Genomic DNA, 18,932 nt, shown 5'->3' with positions numbered 1-18,932 from the left:
TCTATTTACATATTTAGACCTTGGGCCTAAATGTTTCATCTTATGTACAATTAAACTTTAATTTCTTCTCGAGGAACAACTGAATGACAGGAGATAAATCTATTTGAAACAGATTTAACTGGAACTTCAGGTCAGCTTCAGGTTTGCTATCAGCAACTCAAAGGGAGGGGAGAAATGTTTTGTTAAACTGCCTCATTTCATTCACAAGAGAGGAAACACAGGCAGTGCCTCGCAGTGCAGACTCAGCAATATCACTCCACTACTTGTTTCTTCAGTCATTTTCATTTTGCAACCGGGAGAAAGACATCATGCTGCAAATAAAGCTGTCTGAGTCACCGCTACAGCGGAACAGCCATTATTTCTATCTATTGTTTCCAGTGCTCACTAAGCAATACATTTCCAGGGAAAGCATTTGGAGCTGCCGGAGTTAAGTTGCTCAACACAAACCAACTGACATCGACATCAAAATCCAGTTTTAGTGTTTTTCTAAACTTACTTTACTATGGCTTTAAAAATGTACACCATCTCTCTCACACACTCTTGTGATTGCATCCATCGTTAATCCTTTTTACGGTTATGCTTGTGTATTGAAGGCGAGGGAGCTGTTTGAAGCTGGGGTGGTTTGATAAAATAAACAACTCGGTATGCAGAAGGTCAGCACTGCAGAGAGTAATCAGGAAACTTTGAGAGCACTGCATGTCCCTGGGTTGAGATATTCAGACTGTGAAGCACAAGAAAATCCAGGAGGGATTCATCCAGTGTCAAAACTGATTTTATCTTAAGACAGTTTATTAATATTTTCAATTGACAGTATCAGCCAAAACCAAACATTGAAAATGAAAATCATATCATGGCAATAGAACAAGAGGGCAAATAGAGGTGGAAAAACCAATACCAGTTCCATCACAGACTATAAATTAGATAAATTTAAACACAGCAGTCTGCAGTTTTGTTTGACTATATATTGTATCTAATGCAAAGTTGAAAGAGTGGAGGGAATGGAGGGGGTCAAGGTTTAGGGTTTATCAACAGGTCAAAGGGTCATTTCTGTGGAATAATGGGTTTGGGCTTTTGGCCAGGAGTTGCAAGTCAGGCACAGCATGAGCAGGGAAGAGTTCAGAAAGGGTTCAGGACAGACAGATGGGGGGTCGGGTTGGGAAGGTGAAAAGCTAGAGGTTTCAGAAAGGTCATGGTTTCGGGTTTAGGAGTTCAGAATTGCAGTAAAAGAAAAAGAAGAGCTGTTGCGTGCTGACAGTGCGCTTATCATTCATTCTGAAGTTGTAACTTCAGATTGGGAGGTTGGGGAAATGATGGCATGGGCTGGAGGGGGGGGTGCCTGGCACATGCACCTGGTATATGTTCCCAGGCAGCTGAGAGTGGGTGTGGTCACAGGAGAGCAGGGCGGGACAGGCAGAGAAAATGAAGATATACAACAAGAGAGAAGGAAGAGTCACACAATTGGCTCCCTGCAGAGGACGATTTCAAGCTCGCCGCGGTAGAGCTTTCCGCCGTCGGACAGGCTCATGATGCTCTGCTTGTAGCCCGTCAGGCTCTTCAAGTCCACCTCCTGAACAAGGGTAAGGGGAGGGGGGGATAAAGTCAGTACAGCTGAAGCCACCATCTGAAATGTGACATTACTAATGCTTCATTTATTATCAGAACACATGCTTCGATAGCTAAAACTGAGCAGCACTGTCTTGGACGTGAAATGCTTTTTCCTAGGATGGTAAGGTCAAGAAATCAGTAGAATTCATCCAGCTGTTGGGGCTTACACCAGAAGCACTATGTTATTTTATTCTGGAATATCTGATAATGCTGGGAGACCATTGAGCCTGCAAACATTTACATTATTTAGTTCTGGAGTTAATTAAGACCTTGTGGACAGTGGATCGCTGCCCATAACCTATATTCATAATGCACTCATTAAAAATTAATTATGATATGTTATCTTTTCCTATAGGATGCATATATTTACACACATTTCTCCACCATCAAACCACCAAACAGGATAATTTAATCATCCCAAGACAGTAGAGCTCAGTTTACTGGACTAGCTAAGTAGATACAGTTTATGACTAACTATCATTATTGTTAACAAAACTATAATTACATACCAGACAACAGAATCAAACCTCTTTCGCTACCTTATTTTGCCATCCTAACCACATGTCTATTAATGCATGGCTATAGCAAACTTTTGTCCTTCTGTGTTCGTTTGTTGAAAGGTTTAACATCAAGAACATTTCTTCCAGTGAGAGTTCGGTAAAAGAGTCTTTAATAGGCACTTGTTAGCTTCACATATTATATAATGCTAGAAGATGAATATCCAATACCTTCAACTCATCCTAAGATTTGACAGCCTTTCAGTCAAAGCTGGCACCAATACACAAACACACTTAATGAAGATAATAAGCAGCTAATCATTTTGAATCATTTGATGGTATCAATAAAGCTTTTGATCTCAGCTTTTGCAAGAACCAGAACAGTCCGAATTACTCATCGCATGCAGCTTGCCTGCTTGGCATGTTCACTACTTCTATTATTGTAATTCGGCCCTACAGACATAGTATGTTATATTGAACAGTACATGTTAGGGAGTAAACATATGAAGGGAGCAGAAGATAAGACAAGTCTGCACTGGTATACAAATGTCTCAGACCTTTACCGAAGCCCCCATCTCACCTTGTTGTTTTTCTGGTAAAGGTCTCGTAGCAGGGCGTCCAGCTCTTGCTCATCAATGTAGCCGTTGCCATCCTGAAAGGAGTTGACACGGAGACACAGCACAAATGTTATTTTCTTCTCCAGGAATAGAAGAAAAGTTCACTCAGATTATCAGGAGGCAACAAGTTGACATAATTAAACTGCAGACATTTAAACTATGGCTCAACAATATGTAGCTGCCATCTACGTTTGATTGTGTTACTTTTCATCGAAATATTCTTGCATGCCTTTCAGCGTGCACCGGTCTATGTTTAGATTCAGAGCTTCCCTTTTGTGCACTGTTCTGCTGCTCAACTTCATTCAATATTTTATGGCAGCCATCATGAACGCACCAGCCAAATGGCCATTCATGAATGATGATTTCAAAAAGACTTCTCATTCACAACTCTATAAAGAGGGTTAGCTGTAAAGCCAATGAGAGCCACTTTGCTAATTATTGAGTTATGTCTAACGATAGTGCCTTTGGAAAAGGGAAATTTTCCCTTGGCAAGAGGCACAAAGCCACGTTCTGTTCATCTAGGCTCGGTCTCAAGATGACTTCAGAGCTGACTGGCTTGCCAGCCTTATTTTTTTCTTACTTTGGGAGATGCTCTTTGATGTTTAAGCTGAACTGAAGTGTCCTAAATCTCAGGAATAAAGTGTGAATTCTATTTATTTTTACATTACGGATAAAAGGAGGTATGGGAAAGCAGAGCAACATCAGGTATCAGTCACTTTAAGCTCTGTGCCATCTTGCTTTTCAGATATTTTCAACACAGTTTGGGGCTTTTGACACCGTGAGCCATGTTACTCTTCAGCTGCCCGGACACACTTTGCCACGATCTATGAGCACAAGTGACAGCAGCTGCCCGTTTTTCAGCTGCAGGGCCTGAGCTCATAACACAATGATGAAATTAATTACACACATAAATGGTAGTGCTCCATTCGCGTCTACATGAATGGGACCGCACTCGCTCATCTATAATTTAACATACAGCCCTGTCCTTTGCAAGTGAGAGTGAGTGCGAGCCTTCAGTCTCAACTGAGACACGAACATGCACGCAATCCCCCCACCTACCTCCCCCCAGGGTTCTGTTCAAGTCCAAAGATGATGCATTGATGGTGTAAGGCCAAGACAGCCAATGGCAACAAATAAAATCAGCTGATTTAAATAAGATGTGACTGGAAGTCTCTGTTTTGTAGTCATGGAACAATAAAGTACAGACTGAATCACTGCTACAAAAACAGCATCAGAAAGTCAAAGATTGATGAATTTCAATAAAAATGTTGCATACCAGAATATATAGTGGGACCACAGCAGACTATAGAAGCATTTAGCACTAGATGAACTGATGCTGTGCCGCATCACGCTGAGTTGTTTATTTCCTTGGAAACTGAAGCAGCCCTCTTATAGCTACCTATGGCCGTTCCCTCAGGCTGAAACAAACTCACAAGATATCATAAATAAAAAGAAATGACTTAGCAGACGTACAACGCACCGCTCTCTCCCTTGAAACTCCCACCTGCCTTGTATGATATCACTCCCCGTAGTCCCTTGCCACCAATATATTTCAAATGTGGTCATTAAGTGAACCACTGTTCCACCATCTTGAGCTGTTTACAAAGGGACAGGTGTGCTGAGCTTACAACTCATTTACATAGGTAGTTTAGGGAGCGCCCTATACTCAACAAGGAATTTGCATACTCATTATTGTCATCCGGACAACCTGACTCAAGACTCAAGCTTCTGTTCCACTAGCCTCGGCTAAATTTAACTTGTATCCGTAATCATTCCGTATCATTTTCAACAAAGATAAAACAATTTTATTAGCATTCACTTCCCTCATAGGCTAAGGCACATGGGGGTTGTAACTGTTTCTATGGCATTGTAGTAGACGTCAATTTAGCCACTTGAGTCAGGCTCTAAAACAAGTCAATTTCCATAAGCCCCCATATAAAAATGTCTAACTACTGTATACAGCATCATTTTTACAGCCTGGTACAAAGGTTTTCGTTTCTATAGCTAATTTCCACATTCAAGACAACTGTACTGAGGGTGAATTTTCATACAAAAGATATGTATAATTAAAAGAGTGGCCGCTTTTACTGACGGGTGCTTTTGAGCGAACCAGGTTTAGATTAGCCAGGAGGCAACAGAGGCAGCTACTGCCAAAAGATGGCTCTTCAGAAACCTGTGAGTGAAGTCACGGATATGACCCTTTAAATACCCCTCAGCCCTTTTCTATATCACTTTACCTTGTCATAGTATGTGAAGATGGCATTGAACTGCTCAGTGGTCAACTTGACACCCTGTAAAGAGCAGAAGTCACAGTTTAATATGTGTCATTATTGTAAAAAAATAAAATAAAAAAATAAATGACATTGTCATTGTGTTTTGCATGAACATTTCTGCTTGTTACTTACCTGGAAGTTGAGTAAGAAATTCTCCTGGACAGGGAGAAGCCTGTGGGAGACAAAGACTTTATTATCATAACTAATCAAATTTGATGATTTTGAAGGAGCATCAGCAGGCAACATTACCTTGCCATCTCTGACAGGCCCAACTTGCCGTCTCCATTCAGATCAAACATCCTGAGCTACAAAGTGGAAGGAGAACAGAGACAGGAAGGGAGAGAGGAGAGAGACAGAAATTTAAGTTTTTTTTATAGGCATATTCTGTCAAGATGAAGGCAAATGTGCACTCAGGAAATTCATTGACTGGGAAATCGAGTGGACGGCCATAAAGTTTCTACCTTCATTATGAATCCACAACCTTTTTTCAGTTCTAGATATTTAACAGAGGACCAGTAAAGAGACTGTCCATAAAACCTGTTTCGAACATTTAACCCAATACAGTTGATTCTCTCTAAAGATTCTCTTTTTTAGGGCAGAGTGGAGGAAAGAATACAAACGTTTGCAAAATGACATGAATTGAACACAAACCATCCCATCTTAGCTGCATATCAATTCAAAATTACCCACCATTAAAGACCATTTCCAGCCTTGTGCAAGTACCGGCATGAATCACTGCAGCAAACTCTATCAACTCCCTCAATTTTACCATCTGTGGCTCAAATGTCTAATAAAGTTATGAAGAAACAATAATGAAGTGTATCTATGCGCATGTAGAGGAAACTGCTTCAGTAAATCAGGTCAGGTCAGCTCTGGGGCTCCTAGGAAGAAGCAGATGTTAGCACATCTGGACTGTAAACACACAACCTGCAGGACACGATAGGTCCTCTGCCATCAACACGATAGGTCTCTGGGGTCCTCCAGGCCAGATGGGCACTAGACGGATACCTGCTTTCATAGAGACTGCACACGACCAAGATTTTACTCTTTGTTCTAGTTTGTGAGAAGTTTTCACTCAGTTTGAGTTACTCCCAGTATTCTCCGAGCTTAGAGGACCTTGTCTAGTACACTGCGGTGAGCGGTGTCTTCTTGCAGAGAGAAACAACTTTTAAACTTTTAAAGAGGTGAAGGCTCCCTTTTTGTGTATTTTGGGTGAAAATCAATAGTCTTGTTCCTACCACTGAACCTCGGCGTAGCTCAAAAGAATAGTGATAGCTGTCCAATTACACTGTGTGTGTGTGTGTGTGTGTGTGTGTTTGTGAGAGAGTCTTACGATGGTCTGTGTGTACTCCTGCAGCTTCTGGTCATCATAGTGTCTGTTAGCCTTCTCCAGCAGGTCTGACAGAAAGCCCTGAGGACAGAGACACACGTAGATAACATGACCGTTAAGTGTGTGTGTGTGTCATTATCAATGGGAGATGAAGTTTTCAGATCTCTTACTTGCTGCTAACTACCAAGTTTGTACCCACACTAAGTAAAAATAAAGAAATATTAGCAGTAGTATATACTCAGGTATCCAAAGTAAGCAGAGAAGAAGAAGGAGATCAGGAGGAGCAAGTAAAAATGGAACATATAAACATTAAGGAACATTAAAACAAATAAAAGATAGATGAAACATAAAGGATGATGATATGAAGGAAGAACCTAAAGACAGATGGATGGAGAGACAGAAAAAAGTATGACATCGATGATATTTGTAGTAACTTCTACTGTCAGGTACAGTACATGTACTGCATTAAAAACTTAGTGTCTTAAAATGACTGTACTCAAGTACCATTATCCCAAATTTACAGTATTTATCAGTCATGAGGTGAGATACATTTCTGCTGCACGCGATTGCACTCATCTGCATTTTTATAAAGCTTTCAAAAGACTACACCTGAGCAACTCATCTGCAGCCGGTTAGCTGGAAGAAATGAGCTGTCATAACAACCCAAGCAGCCCTAATCTGTACATGATGTGTAATCACTGACCCCATTAACGTCCTCCCTCCCCAGTGCGGAGCACTTTTACTTTATATCATGTGACACAGCACTCCCAAAAGGTGTTAGAGTGAATAACATTTGTGCAATCTTTAAAGCTTTTTGCATCTGAATCCTCACCTGAAAAACACACTCATGGTCATTGGGGAATTTCTTGTGAAACAGCCATTTAACTCTCCTCTGTCAAAGCTGCTGCCTGGATTTACTCGCCCCAAATACTCAAGTGTATCACACTGAAACCCCTCAGTGTTGAACATTTTGAAATGATGATTATCTGTGGAAGATGTCATTTGATGGAGTAACTCTGAAATTATTTTCTACAGATTGTAGAATAGATCAACATTTCTGGACATATCTTTATTTGCTGTCTTGATCCGCTAAATATGAGGAATAACTGGAAACATCCAAATTCTGCCAACCTGTGCATTTAAAGCTCACTAATAACATAAAATATCTTTTTTTTTTTAATCCAAACCAAATTAAATGCAGCTTTATATCGAGTCCCAGGCAACAAGTGGCCATGAAGATGATTTCCTTCTCGTACCTAGACCCCTGCTTCTAGTCTTTAAACTCAGCTAATTATCTCTGAGCTTTAGGATTATATTTAACATGCAAACATGAGAAGTGGTATTAATCTTCCCATCTATCTGTCATCTTCCTATCCGTGCACAGAATCAGTACGATAATAGAAGAGTTACTGATCATAACACACAAAAAATAGTAGAGGATTATTTTCTCTCTTTCTTTCTTTTTATTGGTGCAAAACAACTTAACATCTCGGATGTGAACATTAAAATGCATTATTTTCATGAATTACATTAAGGGACAAACCTGACTATTACAGCGCTTTAAATATATGTATATATGTAGATTAATGTAAATGATTACAGGAAGAGGAGTATGGTTTAAGTAGCCACTCAAGTGGCTACAATCTATAACTGTCTCGTAGTTACTCTTTAGTGTTGGTGTCCTGTTAGTGTTTTGATGAGCATTTATGTGTGTGGGGGGGGAAGAAAGAAAGAAAAAAAAAAGACATAACAAAATAAGAATAAATACGACCAAGTAAGCAGATGAATAAATAATAATATTTATAAAATAATAATTTGTGATTAGGCTCTGCAGTTATGCAAGTCTGTAGGATGCTGTAGATGATAATATCAGATCTACTACATAAAAGCCATTTTCATGAATCATTGAGAATCTCTGGAACGTACCTTCAGTTCATTTGCTTCAATGTAGCCACTGCGATCTGTATCGTATCGCCTCCATGCCTAAGAGAAATCATCAAAACAAAAAACAAAAAGATTGAACTCAGTTTTTTAAGTACAAAGCACAAAGACACTTTTCTCCAGAGTGATTTACATTTGCCCCCCTGTACATAAATCCTCTCTGATCGAACCCCAGCTTGCTCTTTAACTGCACTAAGAGTTTGATTTTTCTGTGGCGCAGAGCAGAAATCGTTCCAGAGGGGTCGACCACAAAAGCCTGCGATATCACTGTAATCACAGTTTTCAATACAATCCACACTCGCCCTCATACAGAGGAGAGGGAGAGAAAGTCATTTTAATGAATGTTTTAATCTAGCAGCTGTCCCTGTCCAAAGAAGGGCTTCTTATCAAAGATGGATGGTCTCCCCCTCTTCTCCTTCTACTTTCCTCCCCCTGTACTCCTCCTCCGGGCTCTGTACAGAGGAGCTACAGTGGTGTTATCCATTATATATGACTCTGAAAATAGAAGGTTCGGCTTCCTCATTCCAACCCTTTAAAAACCTCTCTGCCCTCTTCCTCCTCTGTGCACCCTGCAACAATGACTGATTATTCGTCCCCTTGTTTTATGTTCTCGAACTCCGGCTCTCAACTTCCCGTCGACATTTCATTTACGCCCTCCCTGTTCCCGCTTTGCCCTTTGTACCCTTCCCTCTACACACCTTCCTTTTCACTCATCCTCCTTCTCTCATTTCGTTATTCCTTTTCCTATATGACACGGGAGACAAGGACATCCTCTTCCTCACATATAATTGGTTTCTAATTGGCTCCATCCTTTCATTGCGGACCATCTAACAAGAAATCTGCCATTTCCTTATCTTCTGAAGGCATTTCGTGGATGAAATGATTTCCCCCTTTTTTTTTCTAGTTCCTTTCAACACATGTCTTGCTCAGCTGAAAGCTTTTTGTTACTCCCCCAGTCATTCATTATTCATAATTCACAGCAGCACTGAACTTATTTATACCATACTTGGACATTTTCATATATAAATGGTTTCTAAGACACACAACATGGCTGCTATATAGTCGGACGGTCTTATTTTCTGTGAGGATTTTGCTGTTAACTAGTCACATTAATTTTATGTTTTGTCCGATTGCTTGTTAGCTAAATTAGTGACATTTATGTTATACAGTAATTGCTATAATGAAAATGTTAAATTATGTCCTGGGCTGGTTTCCAGTGTGTCTCCAATTAATTTGAACTTTGTCTTCTGGTTGATTTGTTATTTTCTATTCTCAATTAAGCTGATTCAGAATTCAAGTACAGCTGAGTGCTCGACATTTTGCTGTAAAGTTACTTCAGCTTTTCAGCATTCAGTACGTATTAGCTCTTGAACTGTAAGTGACAATGACGTCGGCCCAAGGTTTTTCAGTTCTACCAACTGAAACATGCCTCCCCACACATGTGCACTGGAGTCATTCAGAAACATTCACCTAGCTGTTTATTTGATACAGATTGTAGCCATGAGCCATGAAGAAGCTTGAGGTGTCTGTACTGAATTGTGTGCGTCAGCTCCTCTGCAAATCTCTACGGTTACCCATAACTACCCATAACTGACCTTCTCCGCATCGACCAGCAGAAACATTTACATACAGAAAATCTTTGGAGAACCGTTTACGGTAATTAACGCTGTCTAGTTAGTGAGCATAAAACACCAGAGCTAATGGGTCACATAAAATTGCCTCAGTCCTCTTGTGTTTTGCAGCAGATACAACATCAAAGATCAGGAGGATTTACCGCATCACGGACGCCACGATGTGGAATGAAAACATGACTATTTTAAACCTTTTGCACCTCCCTTTAGGTTGACCGAAATGATTTTTGTTTGCTTTATTTGTGCCCAGCCAGTTATACAGTCGATATTCCCGATAGACCAGGGGTGCTCGCTCAATTTGTATTTGCTAACTAAACTCATCTGCAGAAACAGGCAACCATGTGCAATGGAGGCAGAGAGTCTGTGGGTTTTCTTTCCAGACTTATTTCACTAATTAGTACACCTTCAACCATACACAGTGAGCTAATGCGTGAAATTAGCTGGTAGGCAGTTATGAGAACATGCAGACTGTCTCCTCCAAGGTTGACTGACTCTGGTCTATAGCGTATGGTCGGTTAAGTATGTCTCGACTAATGGCCTTTCTTAGTGAACAAGAAGCTTTTGTGTAAGAAGTATTATAAAGAACTGGTCAAATGATGAGTTCGATGTTAAAATAAACATCCACACACACACTCAGAAACACTCTTACCGCCATAAACTCAGCACTGGAGCTGACAAACTGTCTGAAGCAGAGCAAGAAGTTCTCTTCAGTTGGGAGAATCTGGGCCAGCTAGAGAGAGAAATGACGGCAAAATGGGAGTAGTGAGAACACAAGATGGTGGAGTTGATACGCTGTGAGAGAAGACATGAAGACACTGCAAGGGGAGCTTTTTGTCTGTAACGCCTCAGACATAAATAATAGAGAGACATAACCTGAAAAGCACTTAGAATTATTTTTTTTAAAAAAGTGTTTTGGGATGTTCAGACAAAGCTTTTGCACCCAGTTTAATTCCAACAATTTAAAACTAAAACTCATTTGCAGATTTTCCATGTGGGCAGTGGATTATTGATATTTCAGAAGCTCTCCTTGCATCTCCTTCATGCTCCAAAAATTGTAAAATCGAGGGAAAGCAATAAGCTAAACTGACTCTCTACAGAGACTATCATAAAGACTGTATTTATGCATCGATTGGAGTATTGACCAGGCTTCTGAAGCCTCCCACTTGCAATGTATTCCTCTGTCAATTGTCTTTCTTTTTACAACTTTTTCTCACCCTCCACACAAAGCATAAAACTCAAACTTTTTCTACACTGGTGTGAGTTTAGTCAAACAGCTAGCGTAGTTTTGTTCACAGGTAACAAAATACACCTCCCAGCGGCCTCTATGTCACAACGTCGTTTGGTTAATCGGTACAAAACGTGTGTGCGGTCGCAGTTTTAAAGAGGTTATGTGTCCAAACCAGTGGAGATTCCAGGACGTCACTCACAGCATGGCAAAGAAATAGTAGCATATTACCGCCGCCAAACCACAAATTGTTTAAGACAGATATGAGTGATATAAATGTGATATTACAAAGGGATCAAATGATCTGAACATATCTTCTCATCTTACTCAACTTGGCAAGCATTTTTCCCACAAATGAAATAGTGTTACATTTCCGAATAGGCTTGGTGTTTCCAGTCTTTGTACTAATCTAAGACGGCTGTGGCTACATAAATGTGAGTGGTATCAATCTTCTGACGTAACTCTCCACAGAGAAGTAAATAAGTGTATTTCCTCAAATGTCTAACTACTAAATCAAATTTCCAATCCTAATACAAGAGGCACCTTGAAGGTCTTACCTCTGACATCTCAATACGTCCATCTTTGTTCTTGTCGAACTTCTGCATGAACTCCTTCATCTTTTCTCTGAATATGGGGTTTGTAGGATCCTGAAAAAATACATTTGTACTCAGTACAGGTAAAATCTGAGTGGTCAGTATATGTATTTGTGTGTTTAAACTCACCACCCCTGCTCCTCTCCGGGCCACCTCCAACTCCTTGAAGAAGTTCTCCAGCTCCTTTCCCTCAATGTAGCCATTACCTGCGATTGAGACAAACCAAGACGCCGTTGTTAGTCAGTATTGCAAATGTGGTCACACTGTCAAACAGTTTTTTTTTTGGCCGGGTATTGATTTAAACATGAGCCCTTTACCAATAACTCTCTTCCTTCCCCTTTGACTTAATAGATTAGGCTATTGACTGACACAATGCAAACTGATCACTCCTCAAAGACTGTGTGTTCACGGGGGTTGTACGCAAGGAGAAGCTATTTATGGAAAATTGCTTTTCTAGCATTTTGAAGGTGATGATCCACAGGCAGCTTCTTTTATTCCACAGAGGTCGATACTGCTTTCAGCGGGGGAGTTTGGCAAATGGGACGAATCAATATGGATAACAGTGCACTGTGACAATTCCTACCTGAATTTGTTTTTGCAAGATCACCCTGAAAGCGATGATATTTTGTTTTAAGGAACTTTGTGATATCGTTCCAATCACTCAGTCTGACAGACTAAGCGTCACTTGTGTCAAACGGTGCTCATCCCGAGATGATATACGCCGCATTGTTTTGATTCTGTCGTGATAAATTCATCTTGGGGACAATAAAGTTATCTTGTTTCATCCTTACTCCCGGCGTTCTGTTACTCTGACAGTATCTATTCAGAGGACAAATGAGTATGCCTGCTTCACTCAGGTAGTCTGTGAACCTGTGCCAATATTCTATCAACAAGCATGCTGAATGGCTGGACAGATGGCTCCAAACGATGTGACTAGCTGCTTCAATAAAACCCTGGAAGGCAGAGCTGCCTCATTAAACTCCAACAAAGACTATTATGCCATCCAATTCCTCTGCTCTCCTTCTCGTCTCTTCCCTGTCATCCTCTATCTCCCTCTCCCTATCCAACCAACATCTTAGCGCCTTTGTTCTATCCATAGAAATGTTAGTGTGAGTGTGTGCGGGCATGCATGCATGCATTCCTTAGTGATGTTATCAAAACTCATGAATACGAGCCTCTGCCTTTTCAATAAGTGGGACAGTAAAATGCCTCTCTGCTATCGAGCCTGCCTCCTGTGGGTCTTATTGACATTTAGCACTCTGGAGAGAAATGGCCGGCTTGATAATTAAACAGGGTAAGAAGTGATTAACCACACGGCGAATGGCAAAAATGACAATAAAAACAGATTTATGAATATATTAGGCTGGAGCGCCGTCGTACATTCAATAAGTGTGTTGATAAATCCATACAACGCATTTTATTTGTGCATAAGGGAGCATCTGTTTGTACTGCGCTTATTCAGATGTGGGATAAGTACTTTCTGCCCTCAGCACCCTGTGATTTTTTTCTTGCTTTCCATGAAACACTACAGCCTCATTACAGTTTGTCAAGCCTTCATTAAACTGTCTCAAATCCCGTATTGAGTGAGCGCACACACACTCCTCTGTCACACTGAACATCAGCAGTGCCGCATAAGTGTGCAGATATAAAGGAAATCACTGCCAGCAGATACATTTTACGGCTGACTTCAACTCGCTTCCAGATCATTCAATTTAAATGTCACATAACTCATTCTATGTGTCATAATCGGAGCACTTTCCCAATCTTATTTTCATATACTTTGGTCTTTCTGCACAAGGACTTGAAGCTTGCATCAAACAGCAAGATGAAAAGTAAAAGTATTTGTCCCAAATACACATTCTTTAGGATACTGCGTCATTTTACTCCCAGAAGACGCCGGTGAAGACGCTTCTCTTCAACTAGTTCTGATTCTAAAATTCAACCCCCAACACAGGGGAACTCCCAAAGTGGGCAGCTGTGCCACATAGGTGCATATTTAAAACCTATATAAAGCGAATTTGCCTTTCAAACAAGAGAGTGGAGCCCTGACTATTCAAATATTTTGTGTTGAGATCACAGCTTGCTCATTCCAGGAGGTAGATTCTGTGGCTTCATATACTAGATCGAGTTTTGCATATCCAAGTTAATAAAAGTAATTGACAGAAAATGTCCTATAATTAGCAAAAAGAAGTGCGGTTGTTTCCTTTTTTTTCCCCCCACTGATTGAAACGAAAAAGGCCTGAGAGGGACACAGAGCTGCAAGAGACGCAAACCTAACCAACAGGGGCCAACAGGGGAATATGTGGTTTCATCATCTCTGGGTGCATCGCCTCTTGTGTATTTTTATCTGCAACTCAGAGATGTTTACTCAATCTGAGCAAACAAATTAGCTCTCCTTTTCTTTCTGCCAAGCGAGAAGACACTCCCAGTAATGAGTGCAGAAATCAAACACTGTAGCCAAATCTGTTGATGCGTGCTGGTTGTATTTGATTTGCAAAGTGGCTCATTGCAAAGCACGATATGTAAAATACCTCCGCAGTAAGGGCTTAAAGACCTGGCTGGTAGGATTGATAGCAAAAAGAGTAAAATATAACAATTTTTATCTGCACATTAGCTCTTATGGAGCTGAGTCCACCCCGCCCCACCCGACCAACTCCTCACTCCACCTTGATTTCTCTGTGGAATACATTTCATCATGTGTGCAGGCATCAAAACACATCGTTTTAACAATGAATTCCCAGGAGTGTGTGTGTGTGTGTAAAACAGATGCAACGCGCACTCGTCTTATTTGCAGGTTTGTCTTAACAAAGTTTACTGAGCGAGCAAGACTGAGGACCTTTTTTTTTTTTTGTAGTTGTGACTGGCTGCTGTGAGTCCATCAGAAAGAGCTTCATCAGCACTTTCATCAGCTAATCCACACAGGACCTTACAGAGATATTAAAGGTATCAGCAGTTCCATAATTAGACTTTCATGACAGAAGTGACAGGCTTGATTTGGCATTAAAAAAGGGAACTTGTCCCATGTCATACTGTCCTACTGCACACACACACATAAATGTAGGATGCAAGGCACAGATCAAGACTGAGACTAGTGTGTGTGTGTGTGTGTGTGGTTGAATAGATTAGTGCATGAGACAATTTTCTGTTGACAGGCATCACTCCAATCCATTTCTTATACTGAGCTACTTCCTCTGCAGAAAGAGACAGACTGCACTTACTGATTAAACTTAAATAAGCCAGTTTTCTCCCTCTTTTGATTGGAAACGAAAATCAATGCAACGAGAGGTAATTACTTATCGGTAACATGCAAACTGTCACCGATTGCAGATTACTGTAACGCGCAGAAAAGCCTAATTAAATGATGTATCGAATGCAGAATAACACTTTAATTGCATGCCTAAATCAATTTCCCTCCTTTGGATTGGATAATTAAAACGTCAGGGCGCAATTCACGGAACCACGAGAGGGCTTTTCGGGAGCGCGCCGTGCGTCCACAAAGCTGAACTCACAGGATCAAGGCTGCATCCATCTAAAGATGCACTACTTTTACGCACCATTTAGGGCTCATGTGAAATTCATACTCAAATCTCAGTATGTGGTCTCTTCTAATATGATACCTAAATGATCTGCATGTCCATTTAAATGCATTTAAAAAAACGTCGAACTTCTGATATCTGGTCGGATATCAACTATATTAAAGATGGAAATGTCTCCTTTGGCTACTTTATTCACCTGGATTAAAGAAATGGAAATAGTGCCTTTAATATTCCTAAAATTCCACCACAAAATTGAGTTTGCAGAATCATTTATAACATAGTGTTTCTCTGGGATCTTGATATAAGTAAAAGACCAACTTCATTTTCTCTTTTTATCTAACTGATAACGTTTTCCCATGCATTTCATCATGCTTCATTCATTTCTTTTGGAATAACTTTGAAAAAAAAGTCCTACCATCAGCGTCGAAATGTTTCCAAATGTCGAGGAACTGGGACGCGGTGACCTCGGCCAGGTGCAGGTGAGGAGGTTGCTGTGCTTTATTTGCCATGATGATGCTCTCGGAGGATGCAGCTGCAGAAAAATCCGCTCCTTTAACTTTTTTTTTCTTTTCTGTGCCTCTTCTTCAAACACACCCCACACACTGTGGCCCCTGCGCACCGCCCCGCCGCTTTTTAACCCCGGCGCCGGAGCCGCAGCACCGCTGCACCGCCGCTGGGGGCGCGCTGCCACCGACAATATCCATCTGAGTCAGCGTCGCGTTTGTGTGTGTGTGTGTGTGTGTGTGTGTGTGTGTGTGTGTGTGCATCCGAGATTGATGTAGATGTGTGATAGGACATTTTGGGCACTGCAGTGGACAGACTGGTGTGTGAGCAGATTGTTGCATCATCATCATGCTATACAGTATACAACCTTGTGTGTGTGTGTGTGTGTGTGTGAGTGTGTGTGTGAGAGAGAGAGAGTTTGCACGTGCCTGTATGTGAGTTCTCATGTTTCTGTATGCATGCCTGTGTTTGTGCATGCATCTACATCTGTGTGTGTATCTAAGCGTGCAGCTCCCCGAGCCTGTCTTCCAGTGTGTGAGGCTTCACAGACTTAATTAGAACTCACACACTAATCACATTTCCCACACTGCCTCCAGCCAGCAGTGATTAGCCCACATAATAAATGTAAATTCTGGAAAAAAGAGGGGAGGGAGGTAAAAAACCCTTTTTTTCTCTTCATTAATGGCCAGTCTACTGTGCAGAGGGGCAAGCGAAAGCCACAGATCCTATTACGAGAATGGGGATGGGAAAAAAAAACTGTACTCATCTATATTTCTTCAACTCATTTACTGCAATAGGTGATAATATCCAGGATGAAATAAGACTGTAATGAGCAGGAGGGCAAGTATCCCTAGAAGCATTCTCCCAGTGTACTTGATGAAATCTGCAGCTTGGTGATTTCACCCTTTGACAGACAGTTTGGAGCTGAGGCAGGAAGAGCACAGGTGGAACTAATAACGCAAAAGATGGCACCCATTAAGTCACACCTGGAACCTCAGCAGGTGTTAATTAATTAGACCTGTGCTTTTACTGAAGCTCAGTCAAAACCTACATCACCTGTAATTAGCTCAATTTAAATAATTACACCTGCATTATTTTTTTGGCCACTCGGGGGCAGCGTAACAAGCTATGTAAACACAGCATCCATCCATTTTCCATAACTACTTTACCTCATCAGAGTCGTGAGAGACTGCGTCCACTCCCAGCCGGCACTGGGAGAGGGCGGGGGTACACCCTAGGCAAGTCGCCAGTTTATAAACACAGCATTGAATTATTAAAGGTCCAGTGTGTACAATTTAGTGGCGTCTAGTGGTGAACTTTCACACTGCAACTAACTGGAAACCCGTCGCCTCCGCCTCTTGGTTCATTACCTCGAAACCTCAAAATTACCTTGAAATTATTAAATAAATATTTAATAATTACAAATAATGTAACGTATAATATGTAGGGCCAGTGTTTGGTTTGTCCCTTCTGGGCTGCTGTAGAAACAAAGTGGTTCAAAATGGCAGACTCCATAGAAAAAGACCCGCTCCCTCTGTAGGTATAAAAGTCTCATTCTAAGGTAACATAAACAACAATAACAATTCTTATTTTCAGGTGATTTGACACTATTTTTTACATACTGGACCTTCAATACTCTTCCTTTAGTTCTGTTTTTGCTGTTCACCGAGCAATGAAGCCGACACTAAAGTGCCGAAATCTGCAGTTCTTCAAACGTCCACTTGAGGCCGGCACCAGAAGTGAGTCAGTCTCCATAAGGTCCTGTGTTAATATCTAAGAAATTGATTATTGTAATGTTGTGATATTTATTTCTGCTGTGAAGTTGGACATTTTAACATGTGAGGTTATGAAGACTTCCAGTGCCAGCTTTAAGTGGATGTTAAAAGGAAATTTGGGGTCCCTATAGCTAATTTCCCTGTTTGTTACAACTGTTTTGAGTGTGAATTTTTATAGTACTCGCCTGTTCAAATTATATTAAGGCTTAGTTAAGTTATGCAGAATTAAGGGTGTGGCTGCTTTGATTGACAGTTGGGTGCCATCACAGGTGGCTAGTCTCGGTAACCAGGCTTTATGCTGAAAATGATAATTGTGTTTTTGTATCTTTACCGACATGTTGAACAGCCATGTTTCTGCAGTAGTCCAGAATGGAGAAACTAAACACTGGCTCTAGAGAGGGCCTTTCGGAGGGGGGTGAGGTGAGGTGAGGGTGTTGCAGGCAGTAAATCCTTCACACTTTAACTCACAGAGATCAGAGTGTTACCCTCTACTGTCACTCTTGGAAAGAAGTGAATAAGTGTATTTCCCAAAATGTTGCAAATAATAATTCTGACAGTTTCAGTACTGGGTGGTAGTCAGTCATGTCATCATATCACCACTCTGACACTATGGTGGCTGTTAATATTTTGCATTTCCAGTGTGACAATTCAAGGTTACCACAGTACTTCAACTGGGGGCTACTGTGGGCAAATAATTAAGATGATCCTCCCAAGTTGGCACCATCATGCTTATAGATGCATTGTTGAACTTGACCTGTCAAGTCTCCTCAGAGGTGGAGCGGTAATTTTCCAGATCCACCCTGCTGGTACAGCGCTGCTGACACGCTGCTGGCAGCCGACTCCCTTTGGAGGCAGCGTGTGAAAGTCAGCAGAGACGTTTCCTCACCAACGCTATTTCTTAGTCCTGTAAAAGTCACATTCACTAACAGGAGGACTGCTGTCTCATAGACTGTGTAGTTTCAGGTACATGACAGCATATGAGAACGGCAGAGAAAGAAAAAAAAAGACAGAGCTTGTGTGTGACAGTGTTTAAGAGTGTAAACTCAGCAGAGCTGTCCTGCTCTATTTCCTCAGCTTCTCTTTTCACCCCATAATAATCAATAGCGGCCTCTGGGCTCTGTTGGCACGGCGACAACAGATAGATCAACATTACATTACAGACGAGGCCTGTCGCCAGCCTGCGGGGACTCAAGCGCACTTCATTCTCCTCTCTTATTCTCTGTGCTCACTCCTATCGTCTGTCATTATTTGTGTGTCCCGTCTCCCACTTCCCTCCATTCAAAGCAAAGAGCCTGCTATTTGCATCCTTCATGCATATCTTCGTAGACTCACTTTTCACTCTGAAGCTGGGTTGTTAGGCATCTGTGTGACTGTGTGCAAATACAATCCAGCCCCAGTTTAGCTC

At 41.2% G+C, this 18,932-nt stretch overlaps 1 protein-coding gene across 1 annotated transcript; it reads right to left on the bottom strand.

Annotated features, from left to right (window-relative positions):
- Positions 1 to 768: 768 nt before the first annotated feature.
- calb2a (calbindin 2a) lies at positions 769 to 15,943 on the bottom strand. Its single transcript, XM_010743575.3, has 11 exons — positions 15,664 to 15,943; positions 11,842 to 11,918; positions 11,677 to 11,766; positions 10,544 to 10,624; positions 8,249 to 8,305; positions 6,326 to 6,403; positions 5,242 to 5,297; positions 5,125 to 5,164; positions 4,957 to 5,010; positions 2,683 to 2,754; positions 769 to 1,567 (listed from the first exon to the last, which is right to left on the bottom strand). The coding sequence occupies exons 1-11, from the start codon at positions 15,755 to 15,757 to the stop codon at positions 1,451 to 1,453; spliced, it is 816 nt and encodes a 271-aa protein (XP_010741877.1). The 5' UTR covers positions 15,758 to 15,943; the 3' UTR covers positions 769 to 1,450.
- Between the last annotated feature and the right edge of the window lie 2,989 nt (positions 15,944 to 18,932).

Source organism: Larimichthys crocea, chromosome XXI (assembly GCF_000972845.2).
Source record: "Larimichthys crocea isolate SSNF chromosome XXI, L_crocea_2.0, whole genome shotgun sequence".
Taxonomy (NCBI): domain Eukaryota; kingdom Metazoa; phylum Chordata; class Actinopteri; family Sciaenidae; genus Larimichthys; species Larimichthys crocea.
This window is presented reverse-complemented; position numbering and strand designations above follow the sequence as displayed.

What these genes read in the sequence shown, in the direction of transcription:
- calb2a (XM_010743575.3), bottom strand. Translation starts at nt 15,757, where the DNA reads ATGGCAAATAAAGCACAGCAACCTCCTCACCTGCACCTGGCCGAGGTC. An exon ending in GAAACATTTCGACGCTGATG is followed by an intron (nt 11,919 to 15,663) that starts GTAGGACTTTTT and finishes TCTCAATCGCAG; the next exon opens with GTAATGGCTACATTGAGGGA. An exon ending in TTTACCAGAAAAACAACAAG is followed by an intron (nt 1,568 to 2,682) that starts GTGAGATGGGGG and finishes ACCCTTGTTCAG; the next exon opens with GAGGTGGACTTGAAGAGCCT.